This window comes from Lagenorhynchus albirostris, chromosome 9, assembly GCF_949774975.1.
Source record: "Lagenorhynchus albirostris chromosome 9, mLagAlb1.1, whole genome shotgun sequence".
NCBI lineage: Eukaryota > Metazoa > Chordata > Mammalia > Artiodactyla > Delphinidae > Lagenorhynchus > Lagenorhynchus albirostris.
The window spans coordinates 10,766,776-10,791,697 of record NC_083103.1 but is presented as its reverse complement, the minus strand read 5'-3'; the positions used below and the strand labels follow the sequence as shown (position 1 = coordinate 10,791,697).

Below are 24,922 nucleotides of genomic sequence, written 5' to 3'. Positions count from 1 at the left end.
TAGGTGGAACAGGAAATGGAAAGGTAAGTAAGAGGCAGCTTCTGCCCGGAAGGAAGTTAAAAGTCCAGCAGTATATGAGAACATACACCACGATTACACCAAGGGCCAAGTGATGCAATGCTATGAGCCACCAAAGGAGGGTCAGCGAAGGGAATCCAGGTTAGTTTGATGGGGAAGGTGGCACATGCGCGGCACCACGCCAGGTCTTCAGGTCTGCAGGTATGCAGAGGGGCAGGAAGGGCATTTCTGGAGGAGAAAACTGTGGGGGCACAAAAACAAGGGAATCAGCTACGTAGGGAAACAACCTGTTTCCCTACCTGGAAAAGCATAACACGTGTGCCATGACATTTTTCTTTTATTTTTTCTGACGTGTATCACAGGCCTATAGGGCAGAAACCATGACCAGAAGTCATATTACACGAAGCTGAAATGTCATCTTACTCTTTTGAAAGACGAGGACCCAAAAGCATCTTCTCTGGTTCACTTACAGTGGCTTGCTGCTCCTCCTATGTTCTACTGCAGTATTCTACTAGGTCAGTGTTATTATCTGTAGGACACCAATCCTGTTGGATAATAGGTGTTTGGAGGAAATGAGCATTATACAGTCAAACAAATGTGAAGAATACTGTGCTGATTAAAATAAAACTAGTGGTTTACTGAAGGTTTATTCAGTGCCTGTACTGTGCAAACGTGCAGTCATGACACTCCAAGATGAGGGATGCATGTTGCATGTTTCCTAAATTGTCACCACCAAACTCTTTTATTCCTTGGAATCTCTTAGGAAATATTTTATCTTGCTGAATCTACTTTGGAAAATGCTGCCGTGGCTAAGGCTGACTGGATAAAAAGAGGGCGATTTCACTAGTGATTGAAATGTTCCAGGCACTTCTCAATTCCCCACGCTCTTTGAGAAAACAGTGCAGTTATGAGTTAGTAGGCTTCCTTTCCAGTGATTGAATAAGGGAATTAATGATTGTCATATACCAACCCATTTATCATCATAATAACCCATGAAATGTGTGCGATTATTATCTCTGCTTACATATCAGGAAACTGAGACACAGGGAGGCTAAGTAACTTGTTCAAGGTCACACAGCCAGTAAACATAAAACTGAAATTTGACCTGGGCAGCGTGGTCCCCAAAGCCTGGGCACAAAACCACTCTCCCAACATGCTGTGACTGTCCAATAAGAGCTTGGGAAAATCGCTTCATTTTTCTGACAATTCAGTTGCATAATAAAATGGGGACAATACTATCTACTCTGTCTCCCCGAGTTATTGTGAGATCTCCAAGGGAAAAAAAAAACCCAAACTGTAAAAGGATAATAAAAGAGGCAGCGTGGTTATTCAAACATCGACATGGAGAAATGCACTAGATGGCTCATTTTTTTAAATACCAGAAGTTTAAAGACTTAAGTGTTCAATTCCTTTCACCTAAGGTTTCCCTATGTTTATCCTGTTACTCTTGATAGGTGTTTCACAGGTGTTGTAAGAAGCAAGCACGTCTTCTGCAGCTCAGAAGTAACGGCAGGCTTCTCTGCTCGAGGTTTCCTCACTGAGTCTTCCCACTTACCTTACCAGGTTCCTCGGAGAACTACGTGCTTAAGGGCTCCAGGGATTGAGGAGTTTGTATAAACATAAAAACAAACGAATGTGGTGCAAATTATTTATATTGTTAAATCATAGGCATAGGTATGTGGTATAGGGAGATTCGTGTTAGGAAAACATCTGAACAACATGATATAAAACATCTTTATAAACAAAGCACATTATTTTTTAAAAAATTATTTTATTGAAGTATAGTTGATTTACAATGTGGTATTAATTTCTAATGTATAGCAAAGTGATTCAGTTATATATATATATACATCCTTCATATTCTTTTCCATTATGGTTTATTACAGGATATCGAATATAGTTCCCTGTGCTATACAGTAGGACCTTGTTATTTATCCATTCTATATACAATATTTTGCATCTGCTAATTCCGAACTCCCACTTCATCTCTTCCCCACCCACCCCCTTGCCCCTGGCAACCACAAGTCTGTCCTCTGTGTCTTTAAAATACATTGTTTTAAACACACAGTTCAGTGGCACAGGGAGTTGCAATTGCATTTAGTTTTAAGATCCAGGAAGGATCTTCTTTCCTCCTTAGGGAGAGGAGAGGAGAATTCCTAGGGAGTGTGTGTGTGTGTGCGCGTGTGTAGTCACACACTACATAAGAATAGTAGTCGACTATTCTTTGATTTATCCTCCAAATAATTGCAGTGCACCTACCTCACAGTACCCCTGGAAGGTGAATAATATAATACCTGGTCATTGCTCTCAACAGATATGTAAGCAACGAGGTATAAGACAACCCAGGGTTTGCTTTTATTTTATTTTTTTTTGCGGTACGCGGGCATCTCACCGCTTGCGGCCCCTCCTGTTGCAGAGCATAGGCTCCGGACGCGCAGAGCTCAGCGGCCATGGCTCACGGGCCCAGCCACTCCGTGGCATGTGGGATCTTCCCGGACCCGGGCACGAACCCGTGTCCCCTGCATCGGCAGGCGGACTCTCAACCACTGCACCACCAGGGAAGCCCTGCTTTTAAAATAGATCTGAACAAGTACTGTTTGGGGCGGAAGGGCAGAGGGCCAGGGAGACGTGAACTGGAGAAGGCCTCGGTCTTGGAGGAGGAGTAGGGATTTGTCAGACATGAAATGGAAAAAGGACAAATCAGGCAGAGATGGGTGGGAAATCCTGGGCATATTCGATGCAGAGAAGAGGTGGGTGTTTGAGGAAGCTGAAGGTGGGGCTGTGTGTGTCAGGGAGTGACAGTACCTTGGGCTGGGGCCAGACTGCGCAAGGGCTTGAATGCCATTCTAAGAAGAGTCTGGACTCCCTAATCTTGTAATAAGGAGCCACTGATGAATTTTAATCAGAAGAAAGACATAATGGAGCCATAGGACAAGAAGCTTCACTTAATTCATTTGGTAAAAACCCTAACTGAGTGCCTACAAGGACGTTTTGGGACCGAGGCTGGGGTCTGGGTTCGCATTAGTGAAAAGGAGAGACAAGGCTGCTGGCCTCGCGGAGCTCATAGAAGGTACAGGAACTAGACCAGGTTATGCAGTGTGGTAGGGCTATCTTGAAGTCCAGGCTGTCAGGGAAGCATGTTTGAGGGACACTTAATCCTAGAGTGGGTCAGAGTTGTCCAGTTCAGATACAGGGGAGAAGAGAGCTCTAAGGTGAAAGAGCATAACTGTGGCATGAATTTGGGATTTGAATTGTGTTCTAGGCAGCGGCTGAGATGGCTCTTGGTCTTCCCCCCCTTGTGTAATCTCCTGGCCTTGAGTGTGGGCTGAACCTAGGGCTTCTCTTTTAATCGATACAGTATGGCAAAAGTGATGTCACAGCCGAGACTAGGTTACAAAAACACTTTGGCTTTTCTCTCTCTTTCTCTATCCCTCTCACCTGCTTGGGCTGATGGACTTCAGCTGCCATGTTGTGAGCTGCCCTATGCAGAGGCCCACGGGGTGAAGTACAGCCCTTGAAGAACTGAATCCTGCTGGCAACCACGTGAGGGACTTTGGAAGCAGATCCTTTCCCAGTCAAGCCATGAGATGAGACGCAGCCTCCAGCCAACACCTTAATTGCAGCGAGGCAGAGGCACCCAGCGAAACTGCACCTGGATTCCTGAATCACAGAAACCAGAGGGTAATGTCGTTTCAAGCTGTTTTAGGGCAATTTGTTATGCGGCAATAGATAACTAATACAAACTGTAAGGGGGTGAAAACTACAAGTCAGGAAGTGTATTCTCCATCCTCCCTGCAGTGGGGAAGAATTGCTGTGGGGAACAGAAAGGACCTTCCCCTTCCATTTTCTAGCTCCTTTATCTCTTTCTATTGAACACCACACCCTGGGGACACTGCCTCCAGGTACAGTCGCCAGAAAGTGGTCTCACCTGTTCCTCAGCAGGCCCTGAGGGTCAAGGTGGTGTAAGCCTCAGTGTTTATTTTCCAGTGGGAGAGAAACAGGCTTAGAGGAAAGAGAGAGGGAAGCGGAGCCCCAAACCCCAGGATCCTCTTCTTGGTTTGTTTGTAAAGGTGAAATTAAGTGTTGGCTGACTTCTCTATAGCCAAAATGCAAACACTTGATTTAATCTTGCTATATTTGTTTAGTGGGGAAACAGCTACACACTAGACATGGTGGGAAACCAAGCACCCTGGTAGAGCAGAAAAATAAAAATACATCAGAGAGGAGGGGGATCCTACTAAGCCTGGGACCTTAAGTCACTGTCCATACGTGGAGACCTTACAGTCCACTTGGGCTCAATGTCAGTCTTCCTCACCAGCCCATGGCCTCTCCTCACCCAGGTCCCTTGTCCCTCAGTAACTTGACTTTCTTCAGTTTATTTTACACAACTAGCTGCTGCAATCCAGACTTCTGCCTGTCAAAGAAGAGCAAATATTAATAGAAAATGAACAAAATAGGGTTCATACCTAATAGGAGTTTTTAAAAAAAGGCTTGAAGTCTGTGACAACTCCCTTCGAATAGAATGTCGTAAGAAGAGAACTCTACGGATGCTTCCCTTCCTGGGTTCCTGGACTCCACGTGCAGTTAAGAGCGCTCTTTATGCTGTTTTCAATGTGTAAAAAGGTTAAGGAAAATCAAATGGTCATTTCTGTTATGGCCACATAGGCTAACCAAAAGGTCATTTTTTTTTTCCCTTCATGGAAATAGCCTCTCCTAGGAAACCAAATTTCTTTTTTGTTTCCTAGTTTTATTGAAATATATATTGACATATAACATTGCATTAGTCTAAGGTGTGCAACATAATGATTTTTTAAAAAATTTTATTCATGTATAGTTGATTTATAATGTGTTAGTTTCAGGTGTACAGCAAAGTAATTCAGTTATACATATACATATGCCCATTCCTTTTCAGATTCTTTTCCCATATAGGTTACCACTGAATATAGAGTTCCCTGTGCTATACAGTAGGTCCTTGTTGGTTATCTATCTTCTATATAGTAGTGTGTGTATGTTAATCCCAAAATGATCACCACAGTATAGCCATCACCTCACATAGTTACAACTTTTTTTTTTTTTTTAGCGGTACGCGGGCCTCTCACCGTTGTGGCCTCTCCCGTTGCAGAGCACAGGCTCCAGACGTGCAGGCTCAGCGGCCATGGCTCACGGGCCCAGCCTCTCTGCGGCATGTGGAATCTTCCCGGACCGGGGCACAAACCCGCGTCCCCTACATCAGCAGGCGGACTCTCAACCACTGCGCCAACAGGGAAGCCCACAACTTTGTTTTTGTTTTGATAAGAACTTTTTTTTTTCCAGCATCATGATTTAATTAAGGGAGCATATTCATTGCAGAGAACTGTAGAGACTATATTGATGATTGTAGATGTGACTCCTCATTACAGCCTTAAAATTTTGGAAAGCCCAAAGCCCAAAGATGTCAATTATATATCCAAACTACAGGTACAAAACAAGTACATGTATTTTCCATGCTCCAAAATTGAGTACACACTGTACTGTCATAGGGAAGGGGGTTACCAATGAAGACCTGACAATAAAGTACTCAAGATTGATATACCAAAATAAAATATAAAATAGGAGTTTATAAAAACAAGTTTAACAATAGCAGAGAGGACCCTTGATAAGAACTTTTAGGATCTATTCTGTTAGCAACTCCAAATATACAATACAGTATTATTAACTATAGTCACCATACTGTACATTACATCCCCGGGACTTACTTTTTTTATAATTTGAAGTTTGTACCTTTCGACTCCCTTCACCCATTTTGCTCCCTGCCCCCCATCTCTGGCAATCGTCTGTTCTCTGTATGTATGAGTTTGAGGAAACCAAATTCTGATTACCTAGTAAATGTACTTTCTAAGGGATATGGAATCATTCAAAACAAGATATCCACAAATGAAAAGAAAGAACGTATGATGTTCTTGATCTGGAAAAGTTCGAGGATCACTAGTTTTGATCAGCCTCCTTACCTCACAGATGAGAGGATAGATTGTGCGATGTCAAGCGATAGCTGTTTTGTGGCAGAAACTGTGTCTAGAACTCAGTCCTCCTGGCTGTGTGTCAGCAATCGTTCTGTGGCTCCACAGCTACTGTCCCTTCATGGAAAGCCTGTCTTGTGAAGGACAGATTAAATTTCTTAAATGTTTGGACAAAGGCGAAGAGCAAGAAACAGTGGTGGAAGTTATAGGAAGGAAAATTTTTGTTTCATATAACAAAACACTTTTAAACAACAGTTGGAAACTGTTCAACCAGAGAAGATGCTTGAGTGTTTGAAAAAACTGAAAAAATTAAAATGCATTCAGGCAGAGGCTGAATGGCCATCCTTGATCATTTCCTGTGGTCCTTTTCAGACGTCTAATGTAAAGAGTTGTTCACATATCTGTCTCCTCAGAAGACTCTCTTTTCCTGAAGCGCGGAAACTTAGCTATCCCCATTGACAAAAATTTGTTAAGGAAGGGAGGTGGAATGCGATTTCTGATTAGCTTACCGTTTCCATTTCTGACCACCAGGGGGCGCAGAAGCCTTCCCTTTACCAAAGACTGGAAATTAATTCACCTAGCGAGCGCCTGCGGTAGAAGGAAGTGTGCAGGACTAGAGCGAGGATTACAGACCATATCTTCATGGGAGGGGATGAAGCCGGCACGGAGCAAGCGCTAAGATTGCAGAACAGGGCAAAGTTCTGTTAGAATTACGAAAATATTTACAGCCCTTTTAAAAAATATTTATTTATTTAATTTTGGCTGCGTTGTGTCTTCGTTGCTGCGCGCGGGCTTTCTCGAGTTGCGGTGGGTGGGGGCTACTCTTCGTTGTGGTGCATGGGCTTCTCATTGCGGTGGCTGCTTCCCTCGTTGTGGTCTTAAGTAGTTATAGCGCGAGGGCTCTAGAGCGCAGGCTCAGTAGTTGTGGCGCACGGGCTTAGCTACTCCGTGGCATATGGGGTCTTCCCGGACCAGGGCTCGAACCCGTGTTCCCTGCACTGGCAGGCGGATTCTTAACCACTGCACCACCAGGGAAGTCCTACAGCCCTTTAATCTAGATGCATAGCTCAGATTCTTTCCCTGATTTGAGGATTGAATCTTAGGCCTGTCAGTCCTATTTATTGAGCTCCACTCCATATCTGCTGGATATGTCATCTGTTCCCAAGAAGGAAGATAAATAGGGAAGAGGGAAGAGAGGATGGAGGTGTGGGGCCGGGGAGGGGAGAAAGACGGAGGGGCAGTGCGAAGAAACGGCCCACTTTTCAGAAAGTGGGATCAGGTACTACTCACCTAGGGGATCAGATAGGAAAGCTTAAGCTTTCCAATACACACATCCTCCTCTTACAGCTCTGCTCCACAGGTGACGAATCAGTCATTCCTCCTCTGTCAACAAGGCCCCACAGCAAACTGGGAAGTGGGTAATATCTCTGATTTATAGATACAGAAACGGGGTCCCCTAGAGAAACAATAACTTGCCAAAGGTATACACTTTGTTAGTGGCAGGTGTTCTGATTTCATCATTGAACTGCTTGCATTTCTCTTAAGGATCCCCATTGCCAACATCATAAAATCCAAATTCTTCGTCCCAGCCTTCCCCACCCCGCCTCACCTCCAGTTATTTCCACGAGGAACACCCTCTTTCAGCTCCAGCACGCAGTCCCCCGGACCGTGAGCATTCCTTTACTTGGAATGCCCTTCCTCCAGGCAGAATTAATTGCTCTCTCTCTCCCACCTGTTATGGCACGAATCACGTTGTCTTAGAGTTCTTCGTGTACGGGATGTTGGCGCCGCCTAGCAATGAATCAGTCTGTTGAGGGCTGGATCCTAGCACAGAGCCCGGCACAGGTAGTGAATGGCTGTTGAATGGAAAGGCTGGAATTGAGGTCAGACAGACCCACTCGCGGCGGGATCTCCCATTGCTGCTCCATCGAGGGACCCGGAGCTACGGGAGGTGGAGTGAGAGGCGTGGAGGGTGGCCGGGCGGCAGCGGGGCACTGGCCCTTTAAGGAGGAGCGCGGGGCGCGGCCCAGGTAAGGGGCGGGTCCGCCGGGCGGATGAGCGCTGCGCGCCGGCGCCGGCCCGGGAGCCGGATTTGGAGTACGCGGCGCCGGCTGGGCCGTAGAGGGCGGCGCGGCGGAGCCTCCAGTGGCTTCGGACGCTCCTTCTCGCCCGCGGCCGCCGCCCGCCTCCGCCTGCTCCTCCGTCCTGGCCGGGCCCGGCCGCCACTTCCGGCCGCTCACCTGGGACGCGCTCACCTGCCTCCGGGCGCCTGGGCACCAGGATGAAGGACCGGCTGGAGCAGCTGAAGGCCGTGAGTCCCGCCGCACCCGGGAACCGGGCGGGCCGGGGGCTGCGGGGTGGAGCTGCGCGGGAGGGGGTCTTCCCTCGCTCCCCCACATCGAGGCTGGGCGGGGGGAGTGCGGGGCGGGCGCAAGGCCTGTCCTCCCCAAGCCCCAGACGCACCCACCCCTCCTCTCTGGGGTCATGTGCCGGTGATTCATCGCTAGGCTGCAATTTCCCTGGATGCCTCTAGTCTCCGCCCCCCCCCCCACCAAGCTGGACAGCATCAGTCTAGAGATGGGATCCGCGGGAGGTGGTGGGTGCTTGGGTCCAGCGGGGCTCTCTGTGAGGTCAAGGGTCACTCACCACCTGCCCCATGCTGCCTGGCACTGTGCCCAGGACCCACCTCCTCCCACGCTCCTCCTCGTTCCTCTCCTGGGGGACGCTGAGACAACTGCCCTCGCCCCCGGAGAGCAGCTCTAGTGGGTGACCTCCCGAGCTGTGAGCTGGTCACGTGCCTGGATGGGGGGGGCAGCTCTTCACCACCCAGCTGTCTGTAATTATTAATTTCCCCCCTCCCACGTCCACCCCCATCGTTGGGACGGCTGTGGTCAGGGCCAAGGATCTGAAGGTAGATCGTTTCCGGCTCTGCTGCACAGAAGATGTAAAACCTTAGGCTACGAACTCTTTTGAGCCTGTTTCCTTATCTGTCAAAGGGAGATTGATATGCCTTAGAGATTTGTTATGAGATCAAATGATATAATGGGGCTTAGTATAGAGAAGTGTTAAAGCATGGGTTAAGTCCAGCATTCATTGATTCATTGTACAAATAATTATTGAGTGTATTCTGTGGGGCAGGCCCAGTGCTAAGCCCCGGGGATTGGGTGACTCAGGCTCTGTCTTAACGGAATTTAAAATGTAGCCCGTGATACAAGGTAGTCGATCTACTTGGGAGCTTGTCAGAAGCGCAGAAGCTTAGGCCTCAGTCTGGACCTATGGAATCAGAATCTGATTATTCATAAATCTCCCCGGGTGATCATGAGCACATTGAAGGTTGGGGAACAGGGGACTGGATAGAACTGGGTTTGCCTCCTGGCTCCACTACTTACCAGCCGTCCCGTACCGAACCCTGGAGCCGAAGTTATGTCATCTTTCAAATGGGTAGTTGTGAGGACTAAACCCAAGAGAGCGTGCAGAGCCCTCTGTACGGCGCCTGGCACATACAGGACTAAGCAATGGTAAATCTTAGGCTCGTCACTGCGAAAGCTCTTTGGAAAAGTAAAGCCTCGTACAAGTGTGAGGGGCTTCTGGGCTGATGTCACAGTTATTCTTCTTTCTCCTCTGTTGTCTTGGCTGAGACCTTCTTGACCCTCTCACCTGCTCTAGGTCGTAGGGCTGCGGAGGAGGCCGGGGTGATGGGGAAGTGACGGAGGCCAAGGGGCAGCCACCGATGGTGGGAGTGAGCCTCCCAGCCTCCTACTTGCTCATTGTCATCTGAGCCTCATAACATCCCGTTTACTGTCAGGGCAGAATTGATTGCCTCTGTTTTTAAAGGTGAGGAAACTAGAACTCAGACTGGGAAGGAGGGACGCCCCAGGTGACAGAGCTGGTGAGGGCTCAGCCGGGGGAGGAACCCAGGCTGCTGACCCCTCTTGCCCTGGGGCGGCAGAAAGGGAAGAAGAGTGTGGTTTTAGAGATCTTCCTGGAGCGCGCAGCAGGCAGTCCCAAAACAATGCAGAACTGGACAGCAGGCGGAGGTGGCGCCTTTCCTTACGTTAGGAAGTCCATTCCATGTCCGGCTTGCGGGGTCTTAGTTCCCCGACCAGGGATGGAACCTGTGCTCTCGGCTGTGAGAGCGTGGAGTCCTAACCACTGGACCAGCAGGGAAGTCCCTCCCATGGCCCTTTCAACGGCCATTGCCAACAAACAGCACAGAGCCTTAACTGAGCTTTGAGTTCCAAGTATAAATTCACTTTGCCGAGGAACCCAAGCAAGTCCCTTTGCTTTTCCGAGCCTCACTGTTACCTTCTGTAAAATGGAGCTAATGCTGTGTTTCTCCCTTTCCCTCTTGGGGATGTGGTGGAAGTGAGATTGTAGACGGCGCCGTTATGATGGCAGTGCTGTTCTGACATCACAGGTGCTGTTCCAGCCTTGTGGAGCAGGGGGATGGGTGGTAACACTGTGCAAGAGGCCCTGGCTGTGGGTTCAAAGGATTCCGATTGTGGCTTTGCCCTTTAAGAGCTGTGTTCCTCGGTGTCACTTTACCTCTCTGCCCCTCCAATCCCCCTTTGGAAAGCAAGGAGTTTGGCTGATCTCAGAAGCCCCTTCTGGCAACATTAACGTTTTTCTTGAAGACTGTTGTTAAGGTTTAGATGGCTTTTGGCTTCTGGCCCACGTCCGCTAACCAGCCCCTCCTTCCCCTGGGAGAGAGACACCCCCGCCCCCACCCACCCCCACCCCAGCAACAAGATAACCATCTTGTCTCTCTGATTCCTTTTATCAACCTTTGCTAACTGCATGAAACCAATTTCACCCTGAGTGCTGGTGCAATCTCTGCCGTGGGGCTCTTTCTAAACTCTGGAGGAGGCCAGGCGTAAACTGTCTCCAGATAGCTGGAGAGCTGTCATGTGCAGGGGATTAGCTCTGCTCCGGGTAGGTAGGAGGAGAAGACGTGAAGGGTGAAGAAGCGAGGCTGATGGGCAGACATGAGGGCTCTGTAGAAAGCGTTTTTGGTAGTCAGAGCTGCCCGAGGATGGACTGGGCTGGCAGGACATGGGAGGGAGGCAAGAAGCTTGTTGGGATGTTGCATGTTGTAGGAATCTGAGTGTTCTTGGAGGGGAGGGGAAGCACATGAGGAGATTCAAGGCCTCCATCAACTCTGAGGATGTGTGTTTCTAGAGATGCTTCATTGTGAGCCTGTCCCAAGCACTGGGAGGCTCTGAAGTCCATAGGACTGAGGTCTCAGAGTTACTCCTCTAAAGTGGGTCATCGTACCCTCCCTATAGGGTCACTGAGGGTGAAACGAGATAATCCGTGATAATCACCCACCACAGTAAATTCGAGTTCCCCAAACTTGACCTGCTGGGAGCAGCATCCACACTGAAGGGCACCCCTTCCTGAGGCTACAGTCACAAGCCCTGGCTCATCTTATCTCTTGCATGGCCCCTCCTGGCTGGCCATCCCAGCAGCCTGCCCTTTCAGGGACATCAGACAGGCTTGCCAGGAATGTGCGGTGCCTACACCCAGCCTGTCTCACAAGGCATTTCCTCCTAATTTCTCACCAGCTGAACTTTGGATCCGCTGAGTCCAGACAATTCCCATGTAGGAACCTCTTGCCTGGCCCTCTTTTCATTCAGCAAATGTTTACGGAGGGACTTCCCTGGTGGCGCAGTGGTTAAGAATCTGCCCGCCAGTGCAGGGGACACGGGTTTGAGCCCTGGTCCGGGAAGATCCCACATGCTGCGGAGCAGCTAAGCCCCTGTGCCACAACTACTGAGCCTGCGAGCCACAACTACTGAGCCTGCGTGCCGCAACTACTGAAGCCCGTGCACCTAGAGCCCGTGCTCTGCAACAAGAGAAGCCACCGCAATGAGCAGCCCGTGCACCGCAACAAGGAGTGACTCCCGCTCGCTGCGACTGGAGAAAGCCGGTGCGCAGCAATGAAGACCCAACACAGCCAAAAAAAAAACCCCAAACAAAAAAACCGAGCGCCTACTGTGTCCTAAGCTCTCTGATAGGTGCTGGGGATGGGGATGGTGATGAACACATACTCCTGGGCCTTAGGGAGGTCACAGTCAGCTAGGGAGACACACAAGAAACAGACACAGTGTCCCATCCTTGGGACAGAAGCAGCTGCAGGAAGACCCTATTGGCCAGCCCCTGGGGACAGGGCACTAGGGCCTGGGGGCTCTTCCCAGAAGAAGCGATGCTCCTGTTCAAGTCCGTGTTAAGGCTGAAATCTAATTCCTTCAGAGGCATGGGGAGTCTCCTAAGAAGAAAGGCAAGGATCCTGGATTTTCTCACCGTTCTCCCGTTGGCGAGTGCTTCACACAGACAACACGATCGGTGCTTTTGACCTCTGCGTGCCTAGCGTCCTGCTGGGCATCCTGCTAGGCAGAGTCATTTAATTTTTTTGGCCACGCCGCATGGCTTGTGGGATCTTAGCTCCCTGACCAGGGATCGAACCCGGGCCACGGCAGTGAAAGCACCGAGTCCTAACCGCTGGACCGCCAGGGAATTCTGGGCAGAGTTCTTATACAAAGTCCCGGTCTGAGAGAATACATGGTCATATAGGGAAAACAAAGGGGGTATATTCCATGAAAAGAGAACCCCCAGCTTCAAAGGTGGATAATGCTCTAGAGAAGCAGTGATGTGTGGGATGGAGGGCAAGGACTTCGGATCCCTGTGCAGATTGACCTGTAGAGACCTGGAAACATCTTGGGGTTTGCTGGTTCCTCCACCGCCAGCGCCAATAAGGACGCGCTAATGAAATCAGCCACCTGAGGCCCTAAGGACCAGACTGACCTCTTCGCTCTTTCTGTTCTGTCTTGTGTCTTGCTGCATCTTAAACGGCTTGGCCTCCTTCCCCATTTGAAGTTCCCCCATTTGAGTTCCTCAGGAGCACGGTTATAGTGTAACCATCAGAAACATGGAGCTGTACGTCCCCTTTAGAGCTTAATTCCTCCCAAGACTATGTAATGAGCCCCTACTATGTGCCAGGTGCTTTGGGTCACGGCCAGGTTGTAACACCCTGCCTGGAGACTCTCTCCATTGAGATTCCATCCTTTGGTGATAAGATGGCTAACTGGTCCGTGGTTCCTTCCTCACTTCGTCCCTCTCCCTGGCAGGATTCAGCCCCTGGGAGAGCTGTTCTGCCATGAGCAGGGCTGAGATGAGAGTGATAGGGATTGAGTAGGGATTACAGACCCATCAGCCAGAAGCCAGAGAGAAAATGCTTGGCCGAGAGCCGGGGATTAGTGTTATTTTTATTCCTGGGATGGGAGCGGGGAGGCCGGGGGTGGGGGTGCTGGCGAGAGCCTGGGAAGAAACAGTTGTTCATGTTGTTTGCTCTCCCTTCAGGGTTCCTTTCCCCTTTTGTCAAAATTCCTGCCCATCTTCCAAAACTCCCTTTACAGGTAACCTCCCTAAACGCAGCCTAGAATATGCCCCCTCCTGCCGGCAGCCCTCATGGGCTGCATGTTGCTTTGCAGTGAAACATTGATACTTCCGTTAAGTCAGCGGGGTTTTTTCTTACCATGAAGTGGGCTTGAAACCACCTTCCATCTGTTTTTTATGGGTTGGACTCTTTCGCCTCCTAGGTCCCGTTGTCTTTAAGATCGATGGCTCTATTGTTGGTGTCACCATATCAACTGCAGTAACAATGATCATTTATTGAGCTGCTACTTACTGTCGGAAAGGACTTGTGTTCGGTGCCTTAAACACCTTGTCTCTAATCCTCTGAACCCCACAAGGCAAGATGGTGTTATATATTATTGCCATTTTACAACTAAGGGAATTGAGGTTCAGATTAGATTGAGATTCCCCAGCTGGGAAGTGGTGAGATCAAGAATTGAACAAGTCTGTCTTGCTTATTTATATCACCCTACGCTGTATGTAATCATCTCCCCAACTGCACTGTATGCCCTTGATGCGGTGGCTGATGGGACGTTCTTCTGGGGTCCCAGGGCCAGCACTCTGCATGGTAGTCCCCTAGTAAACACTTGTCCATTGACTGATCAACAGCACCTTGGCCCTTACACACCCCGGATTCATCACTAGGACTTTCCGTCCCCTCTGGGTTGGTGCAACTTTACCTGCTTGAAGTGCGGCGTTTACTCAGGGAACCCATGAATTTGCTAACGAAGCCAGGGGTCACTGTTCTGTCCTCCGGGATGAGGATGGATGAGTTCCAAGGCTCCTAGCTGTACCCCAGCCCAACACCTCCCGGAGGGTTGCCCCTTTTCAGAAAGACCGTGAAGGAGAAGATGTGGATACCACGGTGAAAATCTAGCAACCTCGTTCTTCCCCTGGAAAATCTTATATGTCCCTCAAGGCTCAGTTCCAATGTCACTACAAGGAAGCTTCCAGATCTGGCATTCACCAGGCCTTCCCTGGGCTTCCACAAATCTTTATTTTTGTCGATACGTAAAAGCAGCCACGTAATGTTATGTTAAATCCTCCTCTCTCAGAGCCCAGACCACACACGCCTCATTCCCCCTGTGTTTTCACTTCCCAGCCCACAGCTCAGAAAGCTGTAAACCTTGCTGCCCAGTGGATGAACGGGGATATTCTACAAATGAACTTGCTGGGAGATTCTGTAGTCCCGAGGGGCCTTACCTCCAGCCTTTTACATTAGGCCCCTTTGTAGCTTCCTCCCCTCATCACTGTCTCCCCTGTTAGGTCAGCCTGTTTTCTGGCATTGGGCCGTGTCCATGGCAACATTCTCCTGTCTCCATCTGGAGACGTGAGTAAGGTTCAGCCCCCACCCAAAGAGATTAGTAGAGCGTATACTATCTGGGTATGTTTAGCTGCCTGGGTCAGGGCAACGCGGTACAGCAGCAAGATTGCTTTTTTTTAGAAATAAACGTTTTATTTTAGACTAATTTTAGATTTACAGAAAGGTTACAAGGATAGTACAGAGAGTTCCTGTCTGCTGGGTTTCCTCCATTGTTAATATCTCAAGTTATGATGGTACCTTTGTCGAAACTGAGAGACTGACCTTGGTACATTGCTATTCACTAAACTCTAGACTTCATTTAGATTCCACTTGTTTTCCCATGATGTCCCTTTTTCTGATCTAGGATCCCACCCAAGATAATGCATTTCATTGAGCTGTCGTGTTTCTTCAGCGTCCTCTGAGCTGTGACAGTTTCTCAGTCTTTCCTCGTTTTTCACGACCTCTTTGGTACAGCATCTGTGTTTTAGTTCTTTGGATGTTTGCGGGGGGGGGCGGGGGTGGAGGGGGGGCTGCAGGCTACAGCTGGGGGTGGGGTTTGCTGTTAAGAGGCATCACTCCATGGTGGTGGAGACCAAGGGCTCTGCAGCAAACTGCCTGGGCTCTCCTCATGCTCTGTCTGCATGGTCTTGGGGAGGTTACTCGCATCTTTATGCTTTATAGTTTTCTCAGCTGTAAGGTGGGGAGGGTCCCCAGAAGATTCTTTTTTTTTTTTTTTTTTTTTTGCGGTACACGGGCCGTTGCGGAGCACAGGCTCCGGACGCGCAGGCTCAGCGGCCATGGCTCACGGGCCCAGCCGCTCTGCAGCCTGCGGGATCCTCCCGAGCCGGGGCACGAACCCGTGTCCCCTGCATCGGCAGGCGGACTCTCAACCACTGCGCCACCAGGGAAGTCCCCCAGAAGATTCTTGTAGAGATTAAATGCCTTGGTAAATAAATAAAAGGCGCATATCTTAGAATCCTCATCCCAGGCGGCGCTCAGTAACTGTTAGGTATTATGACTATTAGTGAAGTGCTCTGGGAGGATGCTTAGGGCGAGGGGCTTGTGGGACAGAGGCTGAGGATGGACTAGAGAAGACACTGAGCTCCTTCCTCCTTCTTGTATCCTTGGCAACTGGATACTGTGGGGTGCTGAGGGGGCAGTGGGGGGTGGGAGGAGGGGGCGGAAGTCAGGAAAAAGTGGAGAAGGCTACGGTAGGGGAGGAAGCAGAAGAGGGTAACCTTTGAATCTCCTTGAATGCTCCTGGGGTGAGAGGGAAAGCAGGAAAAGGTGTGGTCTTCTCACCCCAGATGGACTTCCTGTAGGTATCCTTTGCGTACATCCATGCAACCTCCAAAATCTCCCCGAGAACTCACCTTTGCATCTGTTTTCTAATACCTCCCCCTTCCCTGGGCTCCGCCTTGAATTCAGGTGACGTGGTGTGCCCCACCTTCTCCTGGGTGTACAATTCCTTGTGCTAAGTGCTGTCATCATTTACCACGTGGCATTGCAACGACCTGTGTGCCTGTCTGCCTCCCATTTGAGACCATGAGGTCCCGAAGGGCAGGGGATGCTGAGTTTGGTCTGTTTCTCCAGCGTTCTGTACTGTTGCTTGGGAAATGATAGATGTTCAATAAATAGTGTTGGCCGAGTAGATGGACAGATGGACCTGTTACTGTGGATGGGACCTTGTAGTGAGTGAGAAGGAGAACGTAGTAGGCGAGGTGGTTGGTTATGAGACCCCAAGATCCTTCTTTAAAATAACCCACTGTGGGGCTGCCCTGGTGGCGCAGTGGTTGATGGTCCGCCTGCCGATGCAGGGGACACGGGTTCGTGCCCCGGTCCGGGAAGATCCCACATGACACAGAGCGGCTGGGCCCGTGAGCCATGGCCGCTGAGTCTGCGCGTCCGGAACACAGCTCCACAATGGGAGAGGCCACAGCAGTAAGAGACCTGCGTACCGCAAAAAAAAAAAAAAAAAAAAAACCCACTGTGAACACTGGGTTGGACCAAGCAGGGTTCCAGCCCTGGCTTTGTTCCTTACTAATCCTGTGATTCTGGATGAATTAACCTCCCTAGCCACAGATTACTCATCAGTATAGACAACATCTGCCTGCAGGGCATTTTTGTTTTGTTTTTCCTCCTTCCTCTCTTTAGATGAACTTCCATCCCTTTTCCCTGCTCCTTCTCTAGACCTAGCTCAGGTCCTGAGAAACAAAAGCAGAGGAATTAACATGGCATGTGGGGATGAAACTTTGATGATTTTTGTATCCAACAAATGGAATGCAAGATCTTTTCAAGCACACATAGAAGATTAAAAAATACCATGTATTAAGACATAAATAAAATGTCAAATTCCACAAAATGTTAAGCCATATAGGCCATGCTCCCTGATGTTGATATAATAAAATTAGAAATTAACAATACAATCACTGTCCTCCCCAGGTTTACCCACTTTGGAAATTTAAAACCACCCTTTAAAATAACACTTGGGGGCTTCCCTGGTGGCGCAGTGGTTGAGAGTCCACCTGCCGATGCAGGAGACGCGGGTTCGTGCCCCAGTCTGGGAAGATCCCACATGCCGCGGAGCGGCTGGGCCCGTGAGCCATGGCCGCTGAGCCTGCGTGTCCGGAGCCTGTGCTCCGCAATGGGAGAGGCCACAACAGTGAGAGGCCCGTGTCCTGCAAAAAAATTAAAAAATAAAATAACACTTGGGTTCAAAAGAAACCAAAATAGAAATGACAAACTATTTAGAAATGAATGATAATGAGAGTAGTAAAGGTCAAAATTTGTGAGAATGTTGCAAAAGCAAAATTCAGGAGGAGGTTTATTTCTTTAAATCCGTATAGTAGAGAAATGACTTCATTCAAATAAATGAACTACAATTTAGCTCATTCTAAGGGTCCTGCTGCCACCTTCTGAGAATTGGCATTAGAGTCGCATCTTTTGCAGAAACACTTTTTAGAGAAAACTGTCTGCATGGCATGGTCTTGGGAGTTTAATATGTACCCAGCATTGCTCTAAACACTTCACATGCATTCACTAATTTAATCCTCACAACAGTTCTATGAGCAGATTATTCATGCTACAAACAAGGAAACCGAGTCTCAGAGAGGTTAAGTCACTTGTTTAAGGTCACACAGGTACCTGTGTGGCAGAGCTGGGTTTTCAACTCAGGCAGTCAGATATAGCTCCACATACCTGCACATTCATGGGATTATATGCACCGCTATCTTTTTCATTCATGCGTATTGATTAGATCAATTTAGTTGTACTGACATTGCAGCATCCCCTGAAATAAGTGAGGGCGTGTTTCTGATCCAGCATGGGAAGGGCATCTTCAAATAGAGTGTAGAGGGTAAGAACTGGGGCTCTTGGCTCCCACACACCTGCTTTTGAGTCCTAACTCTGCCACTTATTAGCTGAATCACCTGGGACAAGTTATTTAATCTAATTAAGTAGTTGTCTCAGCTGTCAATGGGGAAAGTCCTATTTGTCCCTCATAAGGTTGCCGTGAGAATTAAATAATATGTGTGAAACCACAAGAGTCCTGCAACAAAATACACATATTATCTGGTGGTATCATTGTTATGGCAGAACGTGTGGAGCAGGGCCATCAGGGACTTGCCTCTTGTTCAGTTGTCCAGCGACTCACTGACCTTGGGTTTATTCCTCAGTGTCTTCATCTCCAAATGGGGCCAGTTCTTGCCTCAGACTGTTCAGCCAGAACATCATCTTGAAAGTAAAAGTGCGAGGCTCACCCAGGGTACCGTTATCGCTTGATTTCCTCTATCGCAGGTGTTAGGGGAGAGGCAGTCGGTGGAAAGGGGAAGCGTTCCCTCTGGGAGGGTTTTGCTGGAAGAGACCACAGTGTAGGAGGGAGAAGGGGCATAGGAGAAAGTCCCTTTGACTCTCAGATGGGGGACAGAGAACACTGAGTGCCTATTCACTTCCTCAGAATTTCTGGCTCTTTTTTTTTTTTTTTTTTTTTTGCGGTACGCGGGCCTCTCACTGTTGTGGCCTCTCCCGTTGCGGAGCACAGGCTCCGGACGCGCAGGCTCAGCGGCCATGGCTCACGGGCCCAGCCGCTCCGCGGCACGTGGGATCTTCCCGGACCGGGGCACGAACCCGCGCCCCCTGCATCGGCAGGAGGACTCTCGACCACTGCGCCACCAGGGAAGCCCCTGGCTCTTTTAATTAGAGAAGAGAGACTGGAAAAACCCGATGTTGGGCCGAGGGTGCAAGGGCATGAGTGTGTGTTTGGAATCGTGGTGGTACTTGTCTTTGGGAATCCACAGGCCCTCATCCTGGAAGGAGGCTGGTGGGCGAAGTAGGCTGCAGGGACAAGAAAAATCACGTGTCCTTGTCTCTTTGAATCGGATTTATTGGGTGAAGATCTGGGTTTATAAAGAAGAGTTTATAGCCCCAAGCAAAGAGCTATTTACATGTTCAGAGAAGGAGGTGCGGGAATCAGTGCTCACCTGTTCCCACCGGCCACTGTCCTTTAATACCCCACAAGGGGAAGTCAGGACCAGATGCTCCTTCCTAGTCCAGACTGCTGGTCCCATCCTTTCTGTTGTTATTTCCTTCGCCCCAAAACTTTCCTGAGGGCTCCTGGGTCTCCCCTCTTGTCCGGGGACCCTCTCGTCTTTCTGGGGTCTGACACCTGAGGCAGGGAGGGCATCGGAGAGCCAGTGAACGGTGACCTCTTCATTTGGGATGGCGTTTTTTTTGGTCTCTTTCTTTGTTCCTTCTATCTTGCCGCTCTGATTTGTAATGATCTTTAAGGAATTGCTGATGATTTAAACGTACGTTGCCGCCGTGTTTTAACTTGTAAAGGAGAGAGGGGACCCCCTCTTCTTTCCCTTTTCTTTAGAAGGCATCCATTCATTTACTTTGGTGGTTTTCCAGCTAGCTAAGCTTGCTTCCTTCTTTCTCCCTTCCTATTTTCCTCCCTCCCTCCCTTCTTTCTTTTTTCTCTTGGTAAGAGGCCTCGTTCTGAAAATGAAATCTTATATTCAACCTCAGTGTAAAAAGCAGATGAAAATGAAGCTATGCGGATTGAAGAGGGGGTGCGGGCCAACCTGCTTGACTTCCCCCGGTGGTTTCTTCTTCTTCTTCTTTTTTTTTTAATACATTTATTTATTTATTTTTGGCTGCATTGGGTCTTCTTTGCTGTGCGCGGGCTTTCTCTAGTTGTGGCGAGCAGGGGCTACTCTTCATTGCGCTGCACGGGCTTCTCATTGCGGTGGCTTGTCTTGTTGCAGAGCACGGGCTCTAGGTGCACGGGCTTCAGTAGTTGCAGCACATGGGCTCCAGCAGTTGTGGCTCGTGGGCTAAGAGTGCAGGCTCAGTAGTTGTGGCACACGGCTTAGCTGCGCCACAGCATGTGGGATCTTCCCGGACCAGGGCTCAAACCTGTGTCCCCTCCATTGGCAGGCAGATTCTTAACTACTGTGCCACCAGGCAAGTCCCTCCCGGCGTGGCTTCTGAGGCACCCTGGAGGTCTCCTGGGGTTCCACAAAGCCTCATTGGAAAGCTAAGCTCCTTACTTGGTGAGAGAACCAAGGCTTAGTGGAGACAAGTGCTGTCCCCAAGGCCCCCAGCGCCTTTCTCTCAGCCCCACTTTCTGCAGGGCTGGGCTGCTGTGAGTGGGGTGCAGTGGAATTAACAAGGGCTCAGGACCAACAACCAAAGCGTGAGCCCCGACTCTGCACATCAGTAGCTGGGAGGCCATGGATAAATGAGAACTTCTCTGCCCTGCAGGTTCTCAATGACAGAATTTAGGAGGGGTTCATTGACACAGCGTACCTGAAGCAGCCAGAGTGTGGCGGCCACCTAGCACCTCCTAGGGGCTCTGCAGGTGGTAACTGTTTTTATTAAAGGAGCTGATGAAGAGGGACCCACAGTTGAACAGACTAAGGATGACAGAGAAGGCCCTTGAGAGAAAGGCAGTGAGGTTGAGTGAGAGGAATTGCAGGTTGAGTCCTGGGCCCCTGAACTCTGTCCACTGTGTCCAGAGAGAGAGTCATAGCCCTGGCTGTCCTCACTGAGTTTTGGGGTGCATTGAGGGGTGGGGGGCAGGGGATGGAGCCCAGATTCGAGCTCAGTGCTGCCTGAGTCATTGGTGGTATCTCCCATGTCTTGGCAGGAGAGGCAGCAGGAGGTCGGGGGAGAGGAAGTGGGTGGTGGGGCTTGTGGTTCTCATGTACGTTTCTTTACTGCAGCTGATGTTGCAGCTACTCTGACGGTCCTATTATCACATGCCTTGATGCTTTGATAAAGATGCCAAAGTTCTCTTCTTGGCTGTGCCCAGTCATGTGGGCTGAAGATAAAGTGCACCATGTGCTTTCCTTGCCCTTGGGGTCCCTGAGGCCTCTCGGTCTGTAAGAGCACGGATGTGTCAGAGGGGAAGGACCCTTGCCCTGGGATCTGGTAGATCCCCTTCCGGAGAAGCCTGGGTCCAGCGTCACGCGACTCAGATCACCTGGGATGATGGCCTCTTTCTGGAATTTTCTGATCTGGACTAAACTCTGTTGCTTTCGTTGCCATCGCTATTTTATATTTTGGAGGCAGCACGCTACGGTGGGAAAAACTCTGCACAGGAAGATGGGAATCAAGAAACCTGGGTTCTATTCCTGGCTGCTCTAGTAGCTCATTATATGGTCTTGGGCCTTGGTTTACCCATCTCTTAAGTGAGAGAATTTGATGATCGAAATATGTAGGGTTGCATTCAGCTCTAAAAGTTCTATATCGTTTTTTATTTTTCTTTCCTGTTTATGGGTACTTCGATCCAGATTAAAGCTATAGAGAAGATGACTTTGCTGGATCTTATGTACTGTTGTTTTATTGAGATGTTATCATGTGCTATTCATTGTGTAAGGAACTTAAAATTATTATCTTACTTAATCCTCACAAGAGCCCTGGTGGACACTTTTGTTCCTGTTTTGTAGGTAAGGAAATTGAAGCTCAGAGATGTTGAGCCCAGTATTTAAGGCTCAATGACTAGCATGAAGGGAAGCCAGTTATAGAACCCTGGTGGTCCTGATGCTGCAGAATCGATCTTCTCGACTAAGCCTTTGTGTGAGCACTTTCCGCGGAGGAGAACACACACTTTAGACATCACGTCTTTACAACTAGGTGATGGGGAAACTGACACTTACTAGGCACTGCTGTGTGCCCTGTGTTGTGCTAGAAGCTTTCCACGTGTGAACTCTTCCAACCCTCGTAAAAGTCATAGAGTGTATGGTGTTATTACCATTTACAGGTAAGCTCAGGTCAGTGAGGGACTTGACAGAGGTCTCACAGCCAGTTATTGGTAATAACAGGTTTTGGACCTCGGTGGTGGGTGACCCAAGACTTCTTTTTTCCCAGTTCACATGTCCTCTCACTGGAGGTGGCCCAGGCTGCCCTGTTAGAGCCTGTTCAAAGCCAACATGTGGCCGTCTTGGGTGGGGAATCCCTGTACAAATTCCAGGGGTCTCAAAAGTGCATGTTATGATGGAGGGCTAGGGGCCTGTGTCCCATGCTTCAGGACACACGTGTTCCCAGCTTCCAAAACCTTCCCTTAGTCCATCCCACGACGGCAGCCTCATCCCATTTCCATAGCACGTGTACCTATTTGAAGAAAACTGAGTTGACACCCTCATGTGTGTCTATACACACACATACATGGGATATATCCCCTCAGTGGGGGTCTCTACAAGACCTCCAAAGAGAGGAAACTTAACAAATGCTTGTTAACTCACCTTCCTGGAGGGAGACCAGGTTCCTATTTTCTAGTGAGGATCTCCGAGATCCTTTTTGGGAGATGGAGCTCTCTGGAGGCTGCTGAGAGGCCCAAGTATTGATGATAGTTGATAAAAGGAGCATTTTATCCCACACTTTAGAAACTGCTGGGTGGATCCAGGCTGCCGGTCTCTGGTAGGGGTTATTTATTCAACTAGAATTGATTAAGTTTCCGTTACATATATAGCGTATGGTAAGTGCTCAGTATACATGCGGAATAAGTTAATTAATGACAAGTACAAGTAATTTTATTTTACTTATTTATTTTTTTGGGCCACTCCCCATGGCTTGTGGGATATTAGTTCCCCGAGCAGGGATCAAACCCAGGCCCTCAGCAGTGAAAGAGCAGAGTCCTAACCACTGGACCGCCAGAGAATTCCCAAGTACAAGTAATTTTAATTACAAGTGACAGAAACCGGTTCTGGCTAAATGAACAAAAAACAGCATTACAAGAATACTATTGGACTCATTGAAAGAATACTGGGGAAGATCTATAGAACTAGCTCTAAGCCATGGGGTGGGTTAGGGAGGACAGAAACAAGGGTAGCCCTGGGAACCAAGCAGGTATCTCTGTTGGGTGCTGCTATAGGTTGACTCGGCTCTGTTCACTTCACAGTTCAGAATCCTCAGGGAGCTTGGGTGGTGATTGATAACCTTCCCAGAATCATGTGGGGAAGGTCGGGGTTATCTTCACAAAGGGAGGTGTTCTGGGCAGGCACACACTCAAAGTATCTTCTCCAGTGGGTACATAAGGCAACCCTGACCCTCCAGGAGTTTACAGTCGGTGGGGAAGGATAGATAAGTGAAGGGATAATTAATAGAGGGCTGGGATTGATGCTGTGGAAGGTTTGCACAAAATGCACTGGGAGCTCAGGGAGGTTTTCAAGTTTGCATGGGGGGTCGGGGAGTGTCAGATCAGCGAGGAGTTTGTTCGAGATTGAGTTTTAAAGGCTCAATAAAATTTTGCCAGCTGGACAAATGCATTTTAGGAAGAAGTCCTTGTGTGACAGTTCAGCAATATGAAAGAATGGTGTGTCCAGGAAGTGCTAGGAGTTTCCAAGCGCCTGGTCCAGAGATGCATCGTAGAGGGAGAAACGTGGGCGGGACTGGATCTTAAAGGGCCCCGTATGCTCTGTTAGGCTTTGGGACTTGCAATCCTGGGACTTTCAGTCCTGAGAACTATCACTGAACGGCTTTAAGTGGCAAAAGGACGGGATCAGTCCTAAGTTTTAGGAAGGGGATTGTTGGGGGCTGTAGCAAGGTCCTCAAATTCAGTTCCTTTGAATGTGGCCATTAAGCTTGGGTTGCTGATGGTTGCAGACAAGCCAGAGAATGAGATTACAGAGGATCCGGTCAGAAGAGGCTCCCCAGATGGCTGGAGAGTCCCAAATTTCCGTGGGAATTCCCGGTAACTCCATCTGCTGTAGCAGGTCTGGGGGATGGTAGCAGGGGAAGGAAAGAGGCCCCTGGTGGCTTTCCTTGCTAGTGGAGTTCCCATGTTGAGAGTGACATGTCTTGGCTTTGGAGGCCAAAGGCCACTGAAGGGTGTGGAGAAGCAGGTGTCGAGGGGTTCACCCCCTCCCCACCTCCACTCCCAACAACCAGGTCTTCCTTGCTTAGAGGTGGGCTGTGTGTAATGCAGCAGTCGTCTGGGAGGAGCATCTGGGAAGGATGCAGAAGCCGCCGCGGCCCTTTAGCTGGGTGGGAATGGAAGCACTTCCTTTAGATAGCCATTTTGTGCTTTTGTAGAGGTAGCTGAATGAGATTATGAAAGCCGGGGTCCCCGGGGGTTGCTGGGGGCTGCCGAGAGAGCTTCCTTTTCCCCATAAACATGAGCTCTGACAGGGAACAGCACACAGCACTGTTTCCTTTGCAGTAGGTGGTTTCTGAAAACAGGAAAATGTGTGCTCCTTCTGTGATGATTTGAAGCTAGTGCTTTGGAGGAATTGGGACTGTCTTAATACGGATCCCCGGTACAGTAGGTCATGCATCTGAACGTTGTGGAGAAGAGTTTAGGAACATATGGTCCAAATCCAAAGGATGGGCCAGAATCTGCCTGTCTCCAACATTTTAGCTGTGTGACTTCGGCCAAGTTACATAACCTCTCTGTTTTATGTTCTCCAACTGGAGTGAGTTATAGTAACATCACCAATACCACCACCACCAAAACATAATATTTACTGAGTAGTTACAGTATGCCAGGCACTGTGCCAAAGTGTTTTATATTCATTAGCTCATTTATCTTGTAAACGAACCTATGACGTAAGTGGTGTTCTTATTAGCACTTTACAGATAAGGAAACCTAGGCACAGCGAGTTTAGTAACTTGCTCCCTTCTTCCCCTCATCCCCCTGTAAAGTATCAGTAAGTATGGAGCTAGGATTTAAACTTAGACAGTGTGACATCAG

General features: G+C 49.0%; 1 protein-coding gene and 1 long non-coding RNA gene across 17 annotated transcripts in view; one reads left to right on the top strand and one right to left on the bottom strand.

Annotated features, from left to right (window-relative positions):
• Positions 1 to 2,420: 2,420 nt before the first annotated feature.
• Positions 2,421 to 8,471, bottom strand: LOC132525769 (uncharacterized). Of its 4 annotated transcripts, none has more exons than XR_009542357.1 (5): positions 8,270 to 8,471; positions 7,624 to 7,870; positions 6,524 to 7,421; positions 6,006 to 6,144; positions 2,421 to 4,432 (listed from the first exon to the last, which is right to left on the bottom strand). It is a non-coding gene; the product is annotated as an uncharacterized LOC132525769 (long non-coding RNA). The 4 variants fall into 4 exon arrangements; XR_009542358.1 differs by having other exon boundaries at positions 6,006 to 7,169; positions 7,305 to 7,421; XR_009542356.1 differs by having other exon boundaries at positions 6,006 to 7,421; positions 7,624 to 7,886.
• STX3 (syntaxin 3) overlaps positions 7,844 to 24,922 on the top strand; it is a 139,166-nt gene continuing 122,087 nt past the window's right edge. For 3 of the 13 annotated variants that reach the window (XR_009542354.1, XM_060159073.1, XM_060159074.1), the window contains exon 1: positions 7,848 to 8,325. Coding sequence is in view for 9 of the 13 variants with exons in the window: in XM_060159073.1 (XP_060015056.1) it covers positions 8,296 to 8,325 (30 nt within the window). In the remaining 4 variants the exon portion in view is untranslated. Of the gene's footprint in view, positions 8,326 to 24,922 lie in introns of all 13 variants that reach the window. The other 10 variants (XR_009542352.1, XR_009542353.1, XM_060159067.1 and 7 more) reach the window with 7 other exon arrangements.